The sequence below is a fragment of the Mustela lutreola genome, chromosome 2 (assembly GCF_030435805.1).
Source record: "Mustela lutreola isolate mMusLut2 chromosome 2, mMusLut2.pri, whole genome shotgun sequence".
Lineage (NCBI taxonomy): Eukaryota > Metazoa > Chordata > Mammalia > Carnivora > Mustelidae > Mustela > Mustela lutreola.
Genome location: NC_081291.1, coordinates 51,285,414 through 51,304,954, shown reverse-complemented (window position 1 = coordinate 51,304,954; position 19,541 = coordinate 51,285,414). Strand labels below are relative to the sequence as shown.

Genomic DNA, 19,541 nt, shown 5'->3' with positions numbered 1-19,541 from the left:
ATTGTTCTTTGTCACGTTGCTGGTTTCTGAGTAGGACAAAGGCAGAAAGATCATCCTGGAAAGGGCAACGGCGAGCTTCAGAAGGGCCAGTTTCATGGTCCCTAAAGTTTCTCTCTATTTCCTGTGTGCTGGTGGTGGCTGCTGAATCAGGAGCATTCTTCGGAGGAAAATTAATTGCATTTCCTAGATGCTTACCTACACACCTGCCCCAATTAAAACAGTCACAGAAATTCTGAGTTGCAGGAACAGTTGAGGGACACTAGACTCTGAGAAAGGAGACCTGGCTTTGAAGGACAGGGAGAGACCTTCATGGCCCTGGGGTCTTTGGGAAGCCATGTAACTTCAGACCTCAGTTTCCTTTTCTATAAAATGAGAATGACAGCACCAAGAAAATTGTGGCCTAGGTTAAAATGATGTGACCTATATGAAGGAACTTAGCACAGTGTCTGGTACAACTAGGTGGGTAGGAAACATTATTCTGTGTCCAGGAGAAACCCCTCTTAATTTTTTTAAAATGTATTTCTTTAAAGGGTTTATTTATTTGACAGACAGATCACAAGTAGGCAGAGAGGCAGGCAGAGAGTGAGAAGGAAACAGGCTCCCCACTGAGCAGGGAGCCCAATGCTTGCCTTGATCCCAGGACCCTGAGATCATGACCTGAGCTGAAGGCAGACCTGTGAACCACCAGGTCTACAAACTTCACAGCACTCACCATAGCACATACCTTCCCCAATGTCCATAACCCAACCATCCTCTCCCTACCCCGCCCCCGGCAACCCTCAGTTTTTGTGAGATTAAGAGTCTCTTATAGTTTGTCTTCCTCCCAATTCTATCTTGTTTCATTTTTTTCTTCCCTGCCCCTAAACCCCCCACATTGCCTCTCAAACTCCTCATATCAGAGAGATCATATGATAATTGTCTTTCTCTGATTGACTTATTTCACTTAGCATGATACCCTCTAGCTCCATCCACATTGTTGCAAATGGTAAGATTTCATTTCTTTTGATGGCTGCATAGTATTCCATTGTGTTTATATACCACATCTTCTTGATCCATTCATCTGTTGATGGACATCTAGGGTCTTTCCACAGTCTGGCTCTTGTAGACATTGCTGCTATAAACATTCAGGTGCACATGCCCCTTCGGATCACTACATTTTTATCTTTAGGATAAATACTGAGTAGTGCAATTGCTGGGTCGTAGGGTAGCTCTATTTTCAACTTTTTGAGGAACCTCCATGCTGTTTCCCAGAGTGGCTGCACCAGCTTGCATTCCCACCAACAGTGTAGGAGGGTTCCCCTTTCTCCACATCCTTGCCAGCATCTGTCGTTTCCTGACTTGTTAATTTTAGCCATTCTGACTGCTGTGAGGTGGTATCTCATTGTGGTTTTGATTTCTATTTCCCTGATGCCGAGTGATGTCGAGCACTTTTTCATGTGTTTCTTGGCCATCTGGATATCTTCTTTGCAGAAACGTCTATTCATGTCCTCTGCCCATTTCTTGATTGGATTATTTGTTCATTGGGTGTGAAGTTTGGTAAGTTCTTCGTAGATTTTGGATACTAGCCCTTTATCTGATATGTCATTTGCGAATATCTCCTCCCATTCTGTCAGTTGTCTTTTGGTTTTCTTGACCGTTTCCTTTGCTTGCATGTCTTTGTTTTTCTTGAAAACAGCCCTATGAATGGAGCCCAGGAGACTTCGAAGGTCAAATCAGCCAGAAAGCCATGACCCCATGTGTTTGTAATAAATGGTCCTCCCAGTGAGTGACCAACCAAACTGGAGGAAAAACTTAGTCCTTTGGCCTTTCCTTTCTCAACATATTCTGTACCTAAGTGATACCTGCTGCCCTGCCTGGAGTCTGTTAGCACATCATGAGTATATGTCTGAAAAATCCGCTTGTGGTTGCTCTTTGGTCTCCAAGATTTATAAAGAAACCATGGTTAGTCTAAGAGCCCTTGATTGTCAGAACTAAGCCAAGTGAAAACATTGAGGCGGCCTGTCAATAACAGCTTTATTAATTGGATGCTAAATGAGGACCTAGGCTGCCGGATAAAGAAACTACTAAAATCAGTTACAAACATGATCATATAGTTACAGTATGTCCGTTTCCAATTACAATTGCACCACCATTCTCTCACTCCCCAAATTCTTCCCACAGCCTTCCACTCCATGTCCATCATCTACATCTGGAAAACCATTATGCCATTAACCTTAGGAGATCATTGTGGGCAACATTTGTTTCTGTTGGAATGTGTGCCTCTGAGAAGAAGTCCATGGTTTTCATCAGATTGTTCTAGGCATCTACTAGAAATCAGGGTCAGATTTCTATTGGCCTGCAGTTCATGATATTTCCTTTAAGAAAAAAATGTCAAGCACACAGAAAAGTGGATGGAAATTGTACCGTCATGCCCATAAACCCATCACCGAGTTTCTACATTTGTTAACATTTTGTTGTATTTATTTTATTGTGTATCTGTCCATTCATCAATCCATATTATTCTAATACATTTTTAAAAGATGTCATTTATTCATTCGACACATACACATAGAGAGCGCACAAGCATGGGCTGTCCCTGTCCTCTCTCCCTGTCCCCTGGTCAGACTCCTTGCTCAGCAGAGAGTCTGTGTCTCCCTCTCCCCCTGTGCTCTCTCTCTATCATTCTTTCTCCAGTCAATAAGTAAAATCGTAATGAATAAATAAAAGTAAAAAAACGAAATAGCCAAATTTTAAAATGGGCAAAGGATCTGAAGAGACATTTCTCCAAGGAAAGATATACAAATGACAAGCACATGAAAAGATGCTCGGCGTCATTAGTCATGAGAGAAATTCAGATTAAAACCTCAGTGAGATACCATTTCACATCCGCTAGGATGGCTAGCATCAAAAAGTCAGATAACAACAACTGTTGAGAAGGATCACACACTGCTGGTGGTAATACGAAATGGAACACTTTGTTTTTGTTCTTTTGTTAAGATTTTAAATATTCTTTATTTGAGAGAGAGACAGAGATAGAGTGAGAGTGAGAGTGAGCAAAAGTGGGGAGCAGAGGGAGAAGCAGACTCCCCACTGAGCAAGGAGCCTGATGCAGGACTTGGTTCCTGGACCCTGGGATCATGACCTGTGCCAAAGGCGGACACTTAACTGACTGAGCCACCCAGGCACCCCTGCTTTTTTATTATTGAGTTGTAAGCACTCTTTAGTTATTCTAGATATAAGTTTCTTATCAGATATATGATTTGCCCAAACATGTTCTGTGTGCTTTTTCACTTTCTTATTGGTGTCCTTTGAAGCACAAAACTTTTCTAATTTTGATGACATCCAATTCATCTATTTTTTTCTTTTTATTGTTTGTTTTTGGTGTTGTCTGAGAATCCTTCACCAAATCCAAAATCATGAAGGTTTACCTATGTTTTCTTCCCCGAGTTTTAAGTTTTAGGTCTTATGTCTGGTAATCCATTTTGAGTTAATTATTGTATATGTTGTAAGTAAGGGTCCAGCTCCATTCCTTCTTTGTGGCTATCCAGTCGTCCCATCATCATTGAAAGGATTATTCTTTCTTGCATTGAATGATCTTGGCTCCCATATAAGAAGTCAGTTGACCATAGATGTAGCGGGTTATTTTTGGACGTTCAGTTTTATTCCACTAAACTATATTTCTGACCCTGTGCCAGCACCACACTGTCTTGATTATTACTGTTTTGTAGTAAGTTTTGAAATCAGAAAGTGTGAGTCCTCTAATTTTAGTTCTTCTTTTTCAAGTTTTTATTATTATTATTATTATTTGCTATAACAGGTTCTTTGCAATTCCATATGAATTTTAGAGTAGCTTATCAATTTCCACAGAGAAGTCAGCTACATTCTAATAGAGACTGAACTGAATATGTAGATCAATTTAGGAGTATTACCATCTTAACAGTGTTAAGTTTTCTGATCCATGTGTGATATGTCATTTCAGTTCAGCCTCAGTTTCTTTATCTGTAAAATGAGGAGAGTGCTGCATGTATTGTTGTGAGAGTTAAATGTGATAGTGTCAGTAGAACATTTAACATATAGGAAAAGCTTAATTAGTTCATGCAAGTAATATGGAGTGCCAGCTCATCCCAGACACTGTTCTAGAAGGGGGGAAATAGCAGATTATAAAACAAAAACCTCTGTCCTAATGGACTGCACATTTTAATAGAAAGATCAACAATAAACAAGTTTTCAAACTACAACTGCACACGCATGCAAACACAAACACACACACACAAGTTCAGGTTGTGCTAAGTGCTATGAAGAAGAATAAAGCGAGAGAAAATGTTAGAGTGATTTGACAGTTAGTACTTTTATAGTTCAGGGTGTCAAGTCCTTTGGTCTTGCTGAGGCAAAGATGTTTGCATATAGACCTGAATGAAATTAGGAAATGGCACACAAGGGTCAATAAATATTTGTTGAATGTGAATGAATGCAAATATCTGGGAGAACAGTATCCCAGAAAGAGGCAATAATAAGTGCAAAGGTCCTGTGGCAGGAAGAGGCTTAGAATGTTTTTAAAACATCAAGAAGGCTCTATGAATATTTATGAATAGAGTGCTAGGGGGTAAAGTGTACTGATGTCTGCAAGTTACTTTAAAATTCATTAAAAAATAAGATGGATAGAAGTTTGGATGGATGGTTGGATGGATGGATGGATGGAATGATAGATATGTGACAAAGCTAATACAGTAAAATGTTAACAGTAGAATTTTGGTGCCAGGTATATGCATGTTCACTTTCAACTTTACTTTGTTTTTGAAAAATAGCAGAATACAGTGTCGGAGAAGAAATATTAAGAAGGCTAATGAGGCCACGAGGGAGGAACTGAGTGAGGGAGAGAGTGGTTGGGAGCGAAACTGCAGAGGGTTCCAGGCCCAGAGCACAGAGGGGCCTCAGCTGGTGTGAGAAGACATTGGGGGTTGGCTCCAAGCACAGTGGGAAGCCTTCAGAGGGATTTCAGCAAGGGAGTTTCATGATCTGATTATGATTTTAAAAGATTCCTTTTGCTGCCCTGGGGAGAACTACTCGAGCACAAATAAGAGGGGGAGGCCTGGTAGAGGGACAGCAGTGGTCTGGAAACAGGGCAGTGGCAGTGGAGGGGGTGAGATGGGTCCGATTCAGGGGACGCTTCACAGGACTTGCTAGTGGCTAAGACATGTGGTGCTTAAGAGCAAGGCTGTGGCCTGAGCAAGCAGGCAGACGGTCTGTTTCCTAAGATGGCGAGGGAGAGAGAAATAAGTATGGGGAGGGGTGTGTGGGAGAGTGATAAGGGGGAGACTCATGTATTCTCTTTCAGGTACGATGAACCCAAGTAAGAGATTTCCTAATAAATGGTGGCTATGGTCTCCCTTTCTACCTCACACACTCACATAACGGCATCTGCAATCACATACGCCCTCTCTCTGCCTGCAGCTCCGTTCTGCTCCTCGCTTTTCTTTTCTTCCCCTTTCATTTCCCATTCCTCCTCTTCCCCCCCACTCCCAACTCCAGACCACCCCCAGTGACTGCGGGAGGCTCTGGAGATGCGGAAGGTGGGACCTAGACACCCAGAGAGCCCCTCCAGGCTCCTCCCGGCAGGAGCAAAGCTCTGCTCCCATCAGCTCCTTCACCAGCGTGGGGAACTGGGCTAAAAGGACAGTGAAACCCAAGAGCACACAGCCCCCTGGGTGCAGCTTCCAGTCCTGCAAACCCTCCGGCCTTTTTGTCTCCATAGCTAGGTGGGCAGGCAGGTGACCAGCTGGCGCTAGCCTACCGCTGCTGTAAGATTCCCGGAGGTAGCAAAAAGGAGGACAGAGATCTCCCCATTTCCCTGAGAAGGTAACTCTGAGTCAAGATATGAGTTCATGGGGCCCATTTAGCTATGCTGTCATCTCACGTCAACTGTGTTAGAATAGCCTTTAAAGACATTTGTAGGGGCGCCTGGGTGGTTCAGTGGGTTAAGCCTCTGCCTTCGGCTCAGGTCATGATCTCAGGGTCCTGGGATTGAGCCCCACATCGGGCTCTCTGCTCGTCAGGGAGCCTGCTTCTCCCTCTCTCTCTGCCTGCTTCTCTGCCTACTCATGATCTCTCTCTCTCTCTGTCAAATAAATAAATAAAATCTTAAAAAAAAAAAAAAAAAAGACATTTTTTAAAGCCAGCTGGGGAAGGCTGGCCTCACTGCCTGAGGCCTGGTCCCTGTAGAAGGCTGCCCCAGGCATGGAGGACTAGCCATAGCTCACAGGAGCCCTGGCATAGTCTTCCTGAGCCAGCTGCTTACAGCGGGGAGCCCTAACGTGCCTGTGGGTGTGGTGGGGATTAATAGGAGAGATGATTTTCTGTGTTGCCCATAGCCCTTAGAAGTGCCTTAGCTCTGGTAACAACTCTCCTATAGAGCTTAACTATGTGCCAGGCACTGTCGCAAGCACTTCCTATACAGTAACTCATTTAATCCTAACGGCCCTCTAAGCTGTGTGCTATTATTAGTATTCCCATTTTACAGAAGAGGAAACTGAGGCTTAGGAAGGAAAAATAAGTTCTTCAGGGTCACATGGCTGAAAAATAGCAAAGCCAGGTGTTCTAGGCTTAGCTCCTTAATGGGTAAGTAGGTGGCTGGATGGGCAGATGCAAGATAATCCGAAAGGAACAGAGCATTCCAGAGTCAATGCACGGAAGGTAGCTGCAGCTAGAGAGATCAGGGGTCACTTGCATTACTCTTTTATTGTATTAGAGGTCAATGCATTTATTATTTTTATATAGGTAAATATATACATAATATATGTATTATTTTTATAGTGTCAAACATCTTTGTGCTTGCTTTGAAGTATAAATACATTAATACTCACAGCTGGTTTTCTATCAAGTATGGGCATCTCTTAGGGTACAGCCTTAACACAGATTAAATAAATCATAGGCATAGCTCCCCTGCTCCCCAAAAAGTCTCTTTTCAAACCTCACTAGCTATATGGCCTTGGGAAAACCACATAAACTCTTTGTGGCTTAGATTTCTTGTCTGGACCTACTCCATAGGGGAAAGCCACTAGTAATTATAATCATGAGAGCAACTACCAGCTGAACACCTCATGTATGTATGTACTATGCCAAGGACTTTCATACATGATGACTTTTAAAAATCTATTTAAGTCTAGTATATTTCTTTTTTAATTGAGATGAAATTGACACATAACATTGTATTAGTTTCAGGAAGACCACGTAACACGTATTGCAAAATGATCACCCCCGTGAGTGTAGTTAACAGCCATCCATACATCAAAGTGTGCATGTAGTCACCAGACATAGTTACAAATTTTCTTTTCTTGTGATGAAAACTGTTTCAGATGGGCTCTCCTAGCAACTTTCAATGCAATGCAGTATTATTAGCTTTAGTCATCACGCTCTACATTCCATCCCCAGGACTTACTTATTTTATAACTGGAAGTTTGTGCCTTTTGACCACCTTCACTTACTTATTTTATAACTGGAAGTTTATGCCTTTTGACTACCTTCACCCGTTTTGCCCACTCCTTACCCCCTGCCTCTAGCAACCACCAGTCTGTTCTCTGTATTTTGAGAGTTCAGTTTGTTTTTGATTTTAGATTCCACATATAAGCAAGATCATATGGTATTTGTCTTTCTTTCTCTGATGTATTTCACTTAGCATAATATCCTCAAGGTCCATCCATGTTGTTTCAAATACCGGACTTTCCTTCTTTGTTATGGCTGAATAATATTCCATTGTATCTATATACCACATTTTCTTCATCCATTTATCCATCTATCTTTTCAAGTTAGTGGTTTTGTTTCCTATGGAGAAATACCCAGCAATGAAATTATTGAACCATAGAGTAGTTCTTTTTTGAATTTTTTGAGGAACCACCACACTATTTTCTACAATGGCTGCACCAACTTGCATTCCCAACAGTGCACCAGGATTCCCTTTTCTGGACACCCTCACCAACTCTTGTTATTTCTTGTTGTTATTTTTTTTTTTTTATAGTAGCCATTCTGACAGATGTGAGTTCTCTCTCCTGGTAATTGTGATTTGCATTTCCCTGATGCTGAGCGCCACCGAGCACCTTTTCGTGTGTATGTTGGCCATCTGTATGCCTTCCCACATGCATTATCTTTTAATCCTCCAAAATCAACTGAAGTGTTACAGAGATTGCGTGACCTGCCCCTGGTGATGGAGCTGGGCGGTAGGGGTGCCCCAGGGGCAAGAGCCACATCCTTATTGCTTAATCCAGTCAGGGCTTGTCACTAACCAGTGAAGAATAAAGGTATGATTGGTAAATGTGCGTGTGTAAAGAGATAGGTTAGAGCTGTGGCCCCAGTAAGAATTGTCTCTCCTCCAAAATTAAATCCATGGATGAATGTGTTACTCAGCTCAGGTTGCCAGAACAGAACTGGGCAGCCTAAACAACAGAAAATTATTTCCTCATAACTCTGGAGGCTAGAAGTCTAAGATCAAGGTGCTGTCGGGGCAGGTTTCTGGTGAAGCGTCTCCTCCTGGCTTGTAGAAGGCTGCCGTCTCACTGTGTCCTCCACGACATTTCCTCTGTGTACGTTCACAGAGAGAAAGAGATCTCTGGTGTGTCTTCCTCTTCCTAGAGGGACACCAGTCCTGTCAGATTAGGCCCTACCCTAATTACTCACTTTAACCTCAGTTACTTCCTAAACACCTGTCTCCAAAAACCATCACACTGGGAGTTGGGACTTCAGCATATGAATTGGCTGGGGGAGGGCTGGAGGTGGGGGCCACAATTCCGTCCCTAACAGGGCGCTTTGAAGAGTTACCGTGAGCCCTTGAAAACTGTGTACAGCAACTTTGCACCGATGGGGAGTTCACCTACACCCAAAAGATAAGAACCACTAAAAGTATTGCAAGTGGATGAAGAGAGAAAGGGTTCATGGACAAAGAGAAATGGAACTTGTATTGAGGGGTAGAAGAAAGAGAGATTTCGTAAGATATATTTTAATTAGTGTTAGAAAGTAGAAAACAAGAGGGGTAGTGGAAAATAAGTATATGGTGGGCCAGAAGTCAGATGGCCTGCCTGAGGCCACAGCATGGGGAGCAGATCTGAGCTAGAACCTGGTATTCTGAGCCTGAGCCCACCCTGTTTCCACCGGCTTGCTGTCTGTGCTGCCTCACAGAAGCCAAAGCCATCTGAGCAAGGCTCCTGGCTGCCATCCTGCTCACTTCATGGATGCTCTTTTCCTTTGCTCTTCTTCTAGAAGTGGAGCAGATCGAGGCCATCGCCAAGTTTGACTACGTGGGGCGGTCCCCGCGTGAACTATCCTTCAAGAAGGGGGCCTCGCTGCTACTGTACCACCGCGCCTCGGAGGACTGGTGGGAGGGTCGTCACAATGGCGTGGATGGACTCATCCCACACCAGTACATAGTCGTGCAGGACATGTGAGTGGGAATGAAGACCTCCTGTGGAGAATGCTGTAATTGATTAGTGATGTCTTGAATGGGCACAAGAATAGGAGTGCTGGGCTGTATGCAAACCATTTGCTCTTGCTGGTATGATACATTTGTCTTTTGTAAGAATGGATTCTTTCTAACTTCGCCTTAAATGGTGATCCACTTAATAAATAAGCAAATTGCTCATCCTTTAGAGCACACAGAGACAGCGCTTGGTACCATTGGCTCACCATCCTGACCCCATGACAGCCTCCAGCGCGTTCATCACCTGCCCTGGTTCTCAGGTGCCACGGGGTCTTACCATATTCTTCTGTCCTCTTGGGCCTTCCTTATACTCAGCGGCCAACCCACTGCCCCCTTCACTGCCCATCATTCTCTGTCCCCCAGGGGACTCACTCAGAGGATGCACAGAAACAATCATCCCCTCATTTCCAGTTAGTGGGGTACTATTATTTTTTTATACTGGTTTTTTGTTGTTGTTTGTTTTTTGTTTTTTAAGAAAGAAAGGCCTGCATCCCAAATACCTAACCTTACCCGAAGACGCAGAAAGTCCACACCTTCTCTTTGGAAGCCATCAAAGTTTCCTACAACCCACACTCCTTCTGAGTCAGGCCCAGGTGGAACTGATTTGTCAGGGCAGCAGCCACTATGCTGGCCCTCAAGGGAAAGCATAAGCTTTGATGGCAGGGGAGATGGTGAAAACCAGAGAAAAACCCAGGGCCAGGCAGGCAACAAGAGAAATGCTAGTGGAGGAACCTTGACCGCCACCTCATGATTATTCAAAACCCTGGGTTGGGAGCTGAGGGATAGAGGTACTGTTCTTCCTCCCTTGCTTAGCCCTAAACTGCTGCCCAGGGCCCTACATGGAGACTCAGCTCTCAGTGCTCAGCTTGTGGCTCCTCCCCCCATTACTCTAGCACTCCCTGTTGTGTTTAGCTCGTCCTAGCCTGGAGCAGCCTGGGAGAGAAAAACCTAGAGGAGGGCCTGAGGTGAAGCGGGGTGGTCTCCTGCTGGAGAAAGTAACTCAGGAGGGAGTGAGACAGTGGGCGTGTGTGTGGTGCTAAGGCGCAGAGTGGGAAGGGCCTCATCCCGAGAATGGGCATAAGTTAATCATAAAGTGTGTGTGGACCCACCCTTCAGACAGGTCTCCAGGAGCCCTGCGCATCTGGAGTTCTCTGGAGCAAAGCACTCCCGATTCACATCTGTCCTTCTCCCCAGGGATGATGCCTTCTCCGACAGCCTGAGCCAGAAGGCTGACAGCGAGGCCAGCAGCGGGCCGCTGCTGGATGACAAGGCCTCCTCCAAAAACGACCTCCAGTCGCCCACAGAGCACATCTCGGATTACGGCTTTGGGGGGGTGATGGGCCGGTAGGAAACGCGGATTCATTTTTTCCTGCTAGTGCCATGCCCACATGTGTCTGGTTTGGGAGAGGCAAGGGGGCAGAGGGAAGAGAGGGAGACTATTGTGGCCCCTTGTTCCCTGCAGGATGGGATATCAGGCACACTGGGAGGTCTGGCTGGAACTGGCCCAGAGTGCCAGGCGTAAAATGGTCCAGCTTGGAATTGGGGTGTGGAGAAGGAGGACAAAAGACATATAATGGCAAATCATTGCCTTTTATGTAAAAATAGTAATAATAGGGAGAAAGAGTTACAAACTGACAAGTATTTTTCCTACCTCTCTCCAGTTCTTGCACCTCCTCCCCCATTTTCTGTTGAAGACCTAAGTTGTGTTATATTTAAAAATTTAAGGCTCACATACTCCCTGAAGTGCACTACACAAACAGAAAACTCACACCCACGCTTGTGGTGGGGGAAACTGACACTGGACTCCACCCACTTATTGGGTGGGAGCACATTTGCCAATTTCTTCCCTTCCCCCCTGTGTGGGCTGGGCTGTGTCCCATGACCTCTCTGCCAGGCAAGGAGCTGTGCTTGTCATTCTGCCTGCTCCTAGGGTCCAAAGAATGTGGCCCTTAAAAACATTTTAAGAAAAAGAAGAAAAGAGAAGCTGACAGTTTCTTGCTGCTTTCTCAGTCAGATTCTCAAAATGTCATAGTCTTCATTTTTTTCGTTGGAGAGGTCATGGGATCAGCTCCCACATATGGGTGCTTGCAGATAGAGCTTGAGATACAGTCGCAACAGGAACATATGTTTATGAACTTACTTCGGCAGAAGTCTCCGTGCCTCCTTTCCATATATTCTGTTCAGTTCAGCAAACAGCAAAGGCACCATGATAGGTAATGGAATTGGGGCCACAATGGAAGTCTGGGGTAGGTAGAAGACAAAGCCATGGTTCCTTGAATTCTAGGAGGGCCATACCTTCTCCTGCCTCACTCTTCCTCTCCCTCTTCCCTCCCTCCCCTACTTTATTCTGGTTCTTTTCTTTCTCCATGTTTCCTCCTCTCCAATACCTATGCTTTGGTCCTGTTGGGGTACGCACGGGCAGTGCTTAGCTTGGCTGGTGGCTCTGGGATCTGAAGTGCTGCTGACCACTTTGAACTTGGCCCTTCAGTCACAGTCCATTCCAACAATCTGCCCCTCCTTCCCACCCCCTTGCCACTTCTAGCCTCCCCTCCCTTCAAATCTTTGTTGACCTCCCTAGAATGTGGCAAAATCGCCTATGGGTGGAGCCTGTTATCTTCAGAGTGCTTTCACACCCACCAAAGCTCCCTGGTAGGTGGGCAAGGAATGTTATGCCCATTTACCAGATCAATAAAGTAGGTCTGAAAGAGGACACAGGAAAGTTCGTGACAAAGCCCGTCCTCCTGACAGATACTCTGGTCCCCTTTTCACTCTCACAGAGCCTCCCTAAAGAGTGAAAGGTAGCCAGATGCGTCAGGCATGTTGAGTTTTCACTCCCAAATACCTAGTTTTCCAAGATCTGGAAAAACCTCATAGAAATCGCCCTTTGCTGGGGAGATTGGGGGTGGGCGACAATAGTGGACTATGTTTAATTCCCAGGGTCCCCCTCCTGTGCTTGCGGGAGCTGGTGACTTTTCGGTACAGTCAAGCCTCAATGCTTCAGACCAATTAAGAAGTCCTTCAGAATCATGGAAATGTCTGAACCACTTAAGAACATATCATGAGCCCAACTAACCATCACCAAAGCATTCTCAGGTTGAAATTCTCCTGGCCTTAATGTGTAGACAAGATTCATTTTGTAATTAGTAGCACCACTGTCTGCAGTTTGGAAAGCAGAATGCTTCTGATTCCTTCGCGTGTGCAGGTTAAACCTGCTCCTTGCCACTGAGTTACCTACTCATGCTGTGCTTTTGTTGCGTAATTGAGTTTGGCTGAATGAGGCTTTACTATACCTGCTCCCTAGACTAGTGTGTAGTGTGTGACCTGGGATTAGCTGATCCATTCTGAGACTTGCCAGGGTTGACCTCTGCCCCATGCTCCTGCCCCCTGGCTCCTTTGCAGAGTGCGGTTACGATCTGACGGAGCGGCCATCCCCAGGCGCCGAAGCGGGGGCGACACCCACAGCCCACCCCGGGGCCTGGGCCCCAGCATAGACACGCCACCCCGGGCCGCCGCCTGCCCCAGCAGCCCCCACAAAATCCCCCTAACCCGGGGGAGGATCGAGAGCCCTGAGAAGCGGAGGATGGCGACATTTGGGAGTGCCGGCAGCATCAACTACCCTGACAAGAAGGCTCTCTCGGAAGGGCACTCGATGAGGTCAACATGCGGCTCCACCAGGCACAGCAGCCTGGGGGACCACAAGTCCCTGGAGGCTGAGGCCCTGGCAGAAGTAAGGGCCAGTGGGAAGGCAGGCTGGGCCAGCTGAGAACCCCAGTGGGTGGCCGGGTGGGAACCTGCAGACTGGGGAGCCACTTTGCCCTTCACGCCAGGCTCAAGGTTAAGCAAACTGGCTTCCTGTCCTCCTGCTGGCCTCCCCAGGGGAGCAGAAGCTGAATGGGTGCAGCATGCCTGCCCTGGGGGCGGGCTGGTGAGAGGGATGCGGTAATGACAGGTGTCTCCACAAGATGGCTCAGTTGAGTTATTCATTCGTTCATTCATTCATTCGTCTGATCATTCATTCATTCATCTGTTCATTCATCCATTCCTTTATTGACAAATATTGATTGAGCCACTGTTGTGTGCCAGTCACTGCACTAGGCACCGACAGTACAGTGATGACCTAAAATAGCCCCAGACCCTGCCCCTGGCTGTCCCATCTTCCCGGAGCGCCTTTCTGCAGCCCCACTCTGCAGATTGCTGCATTATCTCTCAGACTAATGCAAGGCTCATGCCTAAACCATTCAGCTGCTCTTTCTCTGAGCTTTCTGTCTTTCTGGCTCACATTCTGCCAGGGTAGAGTGGTGGTGGGGATGGTGGTAGAGGGGTAACCATTTCATTTATTTTTTACAGTATTACCTTGCAGTTCATGCTGGAGCACTGCAGAGAGAACAGTGAAGTTCATAGGGGACTTCATTTAAGCGAACGGGGCACAGAAAGCGGGAGTTATCACTGCCGGGCTGGGATATAGTAAAGATGGGGAGAGGATTGCCGTCTCTCCCCTCATATAGACAGTCCCCCACAGCTAATCCTTTGGGTAAAAGAACAAAAATCCCATTCTTAAAGTAGCTAGTGTTCTAGGCAAGGGATAAAATGTCATGAAGAAGCATAAAAGTTACTAGCCGTTGACCACAGTCTCTTAGCAAAAGGGATAGGCAGGGACCCTGCCTGTGCCAGATTGGAGCCTGTTTGAGGGGCCCAGGGCAGGCAGGACACCACCTATGGGCTGGGGAGGAGAGAGGGTGAAGGGGCCGGAAGAACATCTCCAGGTCCCAACTCCATCAGTGTGACCAGACTTGCAATTTTTCTGGCTTTGCCTCAGGGTAGAAAAGGCAATGTGTCCTAATAGTGCTCAGGGTCACCAGGGGTTGTGCACTGCCCCATCCTGCAGTGGTTTTAAGTAATATTCCCTGTTGTCCCCTCAGCAGCCAGGCTGATTGGGCTGTGCCCCATTTGTGTGCAGGCATCCGTGTAACAGCTGTGTGAGCCAAGATCTCTGGCTAAAGGGAGTGTGGAACCACTGCCAGGCAGTTCCCAAAGTTCCATCCCATCCATTATCTCATCCCATCTTCACAGTGAAGGCTTCAGCAGAGAAGCAAAGCATGGTGCAGAGAGCCCAAGACTTGTCCAAGGTTACACAGCCAGCAAATGGCAGAGGGGTTTTCCTGCTAAAAAATCCAGGCCCTTTGCCCTAGCTCAGAGCTCGATTCGAAAGCTGACGTCCAGCTGCAGCGCCCCCTCCTGGCTCAAGGAGGAACAGGAGCCCTGGGGAGGTGGAATGATGAGCCCAGTCCACCAGGCAGCCCCACAGCGCCCAGTTCCTGGACTGCCTCAGTGGGTCTCTGTGGCATTCAAAGTGCTCTCCTTCTGGTGAGCCCTTACTCTCCAGGAGTTACATAGGCAGGTGAGAGAGGTTTTGTTGCTTTTTAAAATTTATATTTTTGAAAAAAGCAAACTTTTCTGATTACAATACAGAGAAGAATGTGACAGTTGCATTATTCTGGAGTGATCATTGTGGAATATTCTAATATATAACCACCAAGGAATTTTTCAATGGGTGAGGATATTTTTTTTAAAAAACAATAATTGTAGGGTGCTTTGCGGGCTCAGTTGGAAGTGTGTGCAACTCTTGATCTCAGGGTTGAGTTCAAGCCCCATACTGGGGGCAGAGATTACTCAAATAAATAAATATATTTTTTAAAATAACAATAATGGTTAGGGACCTGGGCTCTAAGTTGAGACTTGGGCTATGTTAGTAACTAGCTGTGTAACCTTGAGCAAGTTGCTCAACCAGGCAGAGCTTCAATTTTCTCATGTGCAAAATGAGCATAATGGTAGTTCCTACCTTATAAGTGTGAGGATTAAATGAGCTGCAAAAAGAAAGGGCTTGGATTGGTGCTCTGTCATTACCACTGTTACTGCCATTATCATTGATAATGTGTGCTTACCATCAGGAGCCATGCCAACCTCTTCACAGGGACTGTATCATGTAACATACTCATCAGCCCCCTGAGGTCGTGTTACCATGATCTGTATTCACAAATGAGGATTCTGAGGCTCAGAAAGGTGAGCTAACTTGCCCAAAGTCACCTAGCGAGGAAGAAGCAGAGCCAGGGTTGGAACCCGTGTCTGTCTGACTCCAGAGCCTACCAGTAGTCTCACCTGCCCTCACTGCAGTCTGCCGCCTGTGCAGGCAAGTACGCAGGTGATGCCCACATGGATTCCCTCCTTGTGGTCGTAGGACACCCTAGAGGTTTCACCTCCATCCCAGCCATGGGGCTCGTGTGTGCCGACACCTCCCTAAGAAGCTCATAGGCCGAGTAGCAGCTGCAGAAGGCCTGGAGCCCAGGCCTCCAGCCTCTGTGCTGACCAGAGCTCTTTCCCTCGGCAGGACATCGAGAAGACCATGAGCACAGCTCTGCACGAGTTGCGGGAGCTCGAGAGACAGAACACAGTCAAGCAGGCGCCAGATGTGGTGCTGGACACCCTGGAGCCCCTGAAGAACCCGCCAGGCCCCATCAGCTCAGAGCCCGCCAGCCCCCTGCACACCATCGTCATCCGCGACCCAGACGCCGCCATGCGCCGCAGCAGCAGCTCATCCACCGAGATGATGACCACCTTCAAGCCGGCCCTGTCTGCCCGTCTGGCCGGCGCGCAGCTGCGCCCGCCTCCCATGCGGCCCGTGCGGCCGGTGGTGCAGCATCGCTCCAGCAGCAGCAGCAGCTCGGGTGTGGGCAGCCCGGCTGTCACGCCCACCGAGAAGATGTTCCCCAACAGCTCAGCGGACAAGTCGGGCACCATGTGACCTACAGGACGGGGCGGCACCACCCTGGCCCGCGGTGCGTGGCCCGCCACGGCTGAGGCTGGCCTCTCAGACTTCCGCGGCCTTCCCGGGGCTCCTGGCCTTGTCCGGCAGGGACCAGAAGGTCGCCTGGAAGCACGTCTGTGCAGAGCTGAGGCCCAGATGCTGGCCACAGCTCACGTTCAGCCATGTGAATCCCACAGACCTCCCGTGTGTAAGCAGGCTCCCCAGTGGGCTGCAGGAGCAGGAGGCCCCCCTAGAGCATCTCCTGAGCTTGGGGCAAAATGGCCGATGGCTTCCCGGCATATGGTCACTGGAAAATTATTCTCTCGACGTTCTCTCTGCATACATAAATATGTGTGTATATATATGTGTGCATATATACACACATATATGTATGTATGTGTCTGTAGGTGTGTGTATATATATATATTTATGCATCTATATACATATACTAGATCTGGACACACGACTAAATGTATATAGGATCTCCTTTTTTCTTTTTATGAAACTTAGATTTACCTCAGACCCATGCCACCAAACACCTCCCGCTGAGTTACTTGGTGGGACTTGCAGGGACCTTTCTGGGAGAATTTAGAGGCCTCAGTGACTGCGAATGAAGCAATACACCACTAACTTGCAGAAAAACACACAAAAATAGTCTCCCACTGTCTCCAGAAGTTGTGGCCTTCCAGAACAGTCTGCCCCTAACGGAAGGGTGGGGCAGGCAGTACCCCAAGCAGGCTGCTCCTAGAGGTGGGGAACCCTTCACAGAACCCCCCCGTCTACCCCAGAGACCCTGCCTTTCCACCCGGAGGCCGAGGGCCAACTGTACCCCCGAAGTCCCGGGAGGGTGTTGGTGAGATAGCCCCGACCACAAACATCCTTGTGTTTGTACGTAGATAAAGGGGATAGTGAGAACCTAAGCCCCGTCGTAGCACAGTGTTCTGTGTGGTTGGGAAAAAGAAAAAACAAAAACAGTGGTGTGAAACACTTCGAAACCTAGACACGCTGTAGGAATAAACCTGTGGTAACTATAGAGGTTTAACTTATACCATTTTCAAAATATTTAATTTTTCTTTTCTTCTTTCTACTAATTATACTGTGTCAGATCTGGAACTAAACAGGCAAGGAGGCTTTCAGTCATATCATTTTAATTTAAAATCAGTATGTGACCCACTTTGACTGTTGCCCTCCTGCGTGAGGTGCAGGAGCCTGTCAGCAGGGGCCAGAGAGGGGCCGTCCTTTCTGACCCAGAAAACACTCTGGTTGAGCTTATGCAGGTGAAATGGCTTCCCTCTCTCCCCTTCCCTTCCCAACCGCTGCTCCCCACCCCCTCCCGCCACCTCCAGAGCATTTAATGTAATTACAAAATATGGTGATAGAACCGAGGTGAGTGACTTCTCGGAATGAGGAGGAGACTTCTGCTTCTCACCTGGGAAAAGGCCTTCTGGATCACTCTTGCTCCATTTTACTTCCTCTTTTGATCTCTTTGTTTTCCAGAGATAGGCTGTTTCTGGCTAACAGAACACAGACAGATCAGATCCTATGGGGACCACTTTTATTCATCCCCTCATGCCAAGCCAAGGGTCTCCTCCTTATTGTTCTCAAGCTTCCTTTCTTTTTCCTGAGGCCTCTGAGTGTGTCTCCGTGGCTGTGGTTTGGAATCAGAAGTCCTGTGTTTTGAGTCTCAGTCCCCACCCCATAGGAGCTGGGGGACTCTGGACACGTCACTCCACCTCATTGAGCCCCAGTTTCCTGCTCCAGAAAATGAAGGCAATAAAGGTAAAATGTAAAGGAGCAAAGCTCTAAGCTGGAAAGCACTGTGCCAACATGATTGCTCTTTTCATTATCATTAGTAAGGTAAGTCTTTTAGATCAAAACCCATCCAGGACCTTCCTTTTGAAGTCTCCTAGTGGCATTTGAGAACTGGGTGGTGGAATTTTCCTAACGGTTTCATAGGAGCCCTCCAGCACAGCCCTACAGAGATACCACTTACTGATGCCTGAAATTCTGTCATGACCATTTCAGCCCACTGGATTAAGTGTTGCCCTCTCCTCTGGTCCTCCATAAAAAGGTACATACACCCCAGGGGGAGGGACCTATGAAGTCACTACTACCTGGGTGTGTGGGAGTGGTAAGCCGTTACATTTTGTCAAAGGCAGTTTGCACATTCAGTGGAAAAGTTGAGAAAGGGCACAAAAAGAGTGTCAGAGAGAGATCAGTGACAAACTCGACCTCCCTGTTTAGCCTAAAACCAACCATTCTGTTTGAGCTCCCGGAAATGAAAGAGCCTCAGAACCAGCTAGGAGCCCCTCCGTCGTTGAGCAGATGATGACATCCCCATTTTATAGCTTAGCAAAGAAAGCAAGGCCTTGGGATGTGCTGTGACGTGCCCAAGATTTAATGGATGACTGGCAGTGAGGGCCGTGTCAGGGACTTCTTTGCAAGGACGCTATGCTGTCCAGCCAGGACACAGGCCTCTCATTTCTACCCCAGAGATACTCCCACACCTTAATGCAGAAGCCTCCTGTGCAAAATGTCACATTCTCTGCCATGACCACAAGATGAAAAGAGAAAATCTGAGTTGACGAATCTGTTGCTTGATATACAGAACACCGGTCAGACCATGTGGCTTTTCCTATGAATTGACTGCATCTTTTCCTTCCTGAAAATGGATCTGCCCTTAACCAAATGACCTAAAGGCAGAGCCTTAGCTGTTTTCTTTGAGCACCTATTTTTCCACTGGGAAACAGCTGATGAGTTCACATTTAGGGAAGCTCACACCCCACTCATCCAGCCCCAGATCCGATTCCTGACACAGAATCAAATGGAAAAATCCTTTCCTGCACCACGCCCGCCCCCCACTTCCTCATTCGGCACTATGCATGTCTCTGCCACCCTCCACGCGCCACCCCGTCCCATCCACGGTCATGGAGCACTGGCATTCTCTTCTTGACTCCTGCCTGTGTTAGTCCACTCTATATTGCTGTATTTGCTTAAATGCTGGAAAGTAACTGTTGAAATGTGAAACTGTAATTTTTTAAAAGGCTACGATTAAATTATAGCCAATGCCACTCACCAAATCTTTGCACCTAGTAGATAGATCAGTGTAAAAAACAAATACCAGAAACCTAACTGTACAGTGAGTGTGGGGGAAATGTAGTAACCTAGTTAGTAGTCCTCAATATAACCAATTGTACAAGGGGGAGTGGTGTTTACCTACTTGTTCATCGCCATTACTGAGAGCTATACTGATCAGTTCGTTGATAACGGGCATTTTATTTTATTTTTTTTCTTCAC

At 46.9% G+C, this 19,541-nt stretch overlaps 1 protein-coding gene across 4 annotated transcripts in view; it reads left to right on the top strand.

Moving 5' to 3' along the window:
- Positions 1-19,324, top strand: part of SRGAP3 (SLIT-ROBO Rho GTPase activating protein 3) — a 251,006-nt gene extending 231,682 nt beyond the window's left edge. For 3 of the 4 annotated variants that reach the window (XM_059161597.1, XM_059161599.1, XM_059161598.1), the window contains 4 exons: positions 9,226-9,406; positions 10,637-10,786; positions 12,842-13,169; positions 15,828-19,324. In XM_059161597.1, the coding sequence (XP_059017580.1) occupies positions 9,226-9,406; positions 10,637-10,786; positions 12,842-13,169; positions 15,828-16,241 (1,073 nt within the window). In that variant the 3' untranslated portion in view covers positions 16,242-19,324. The remainder of the gene's footprint in view (positions 1-9,225; positions 9,407-10,636; positions 10,787-12,841; positions 13,170-15,827) is intronic. The other variant, XM_059161600.1, reaches the window with a different exon arrangement.
- The last annotated feature ends 217 nt before the right edge of the window (positions 19,325-19,541 follow it).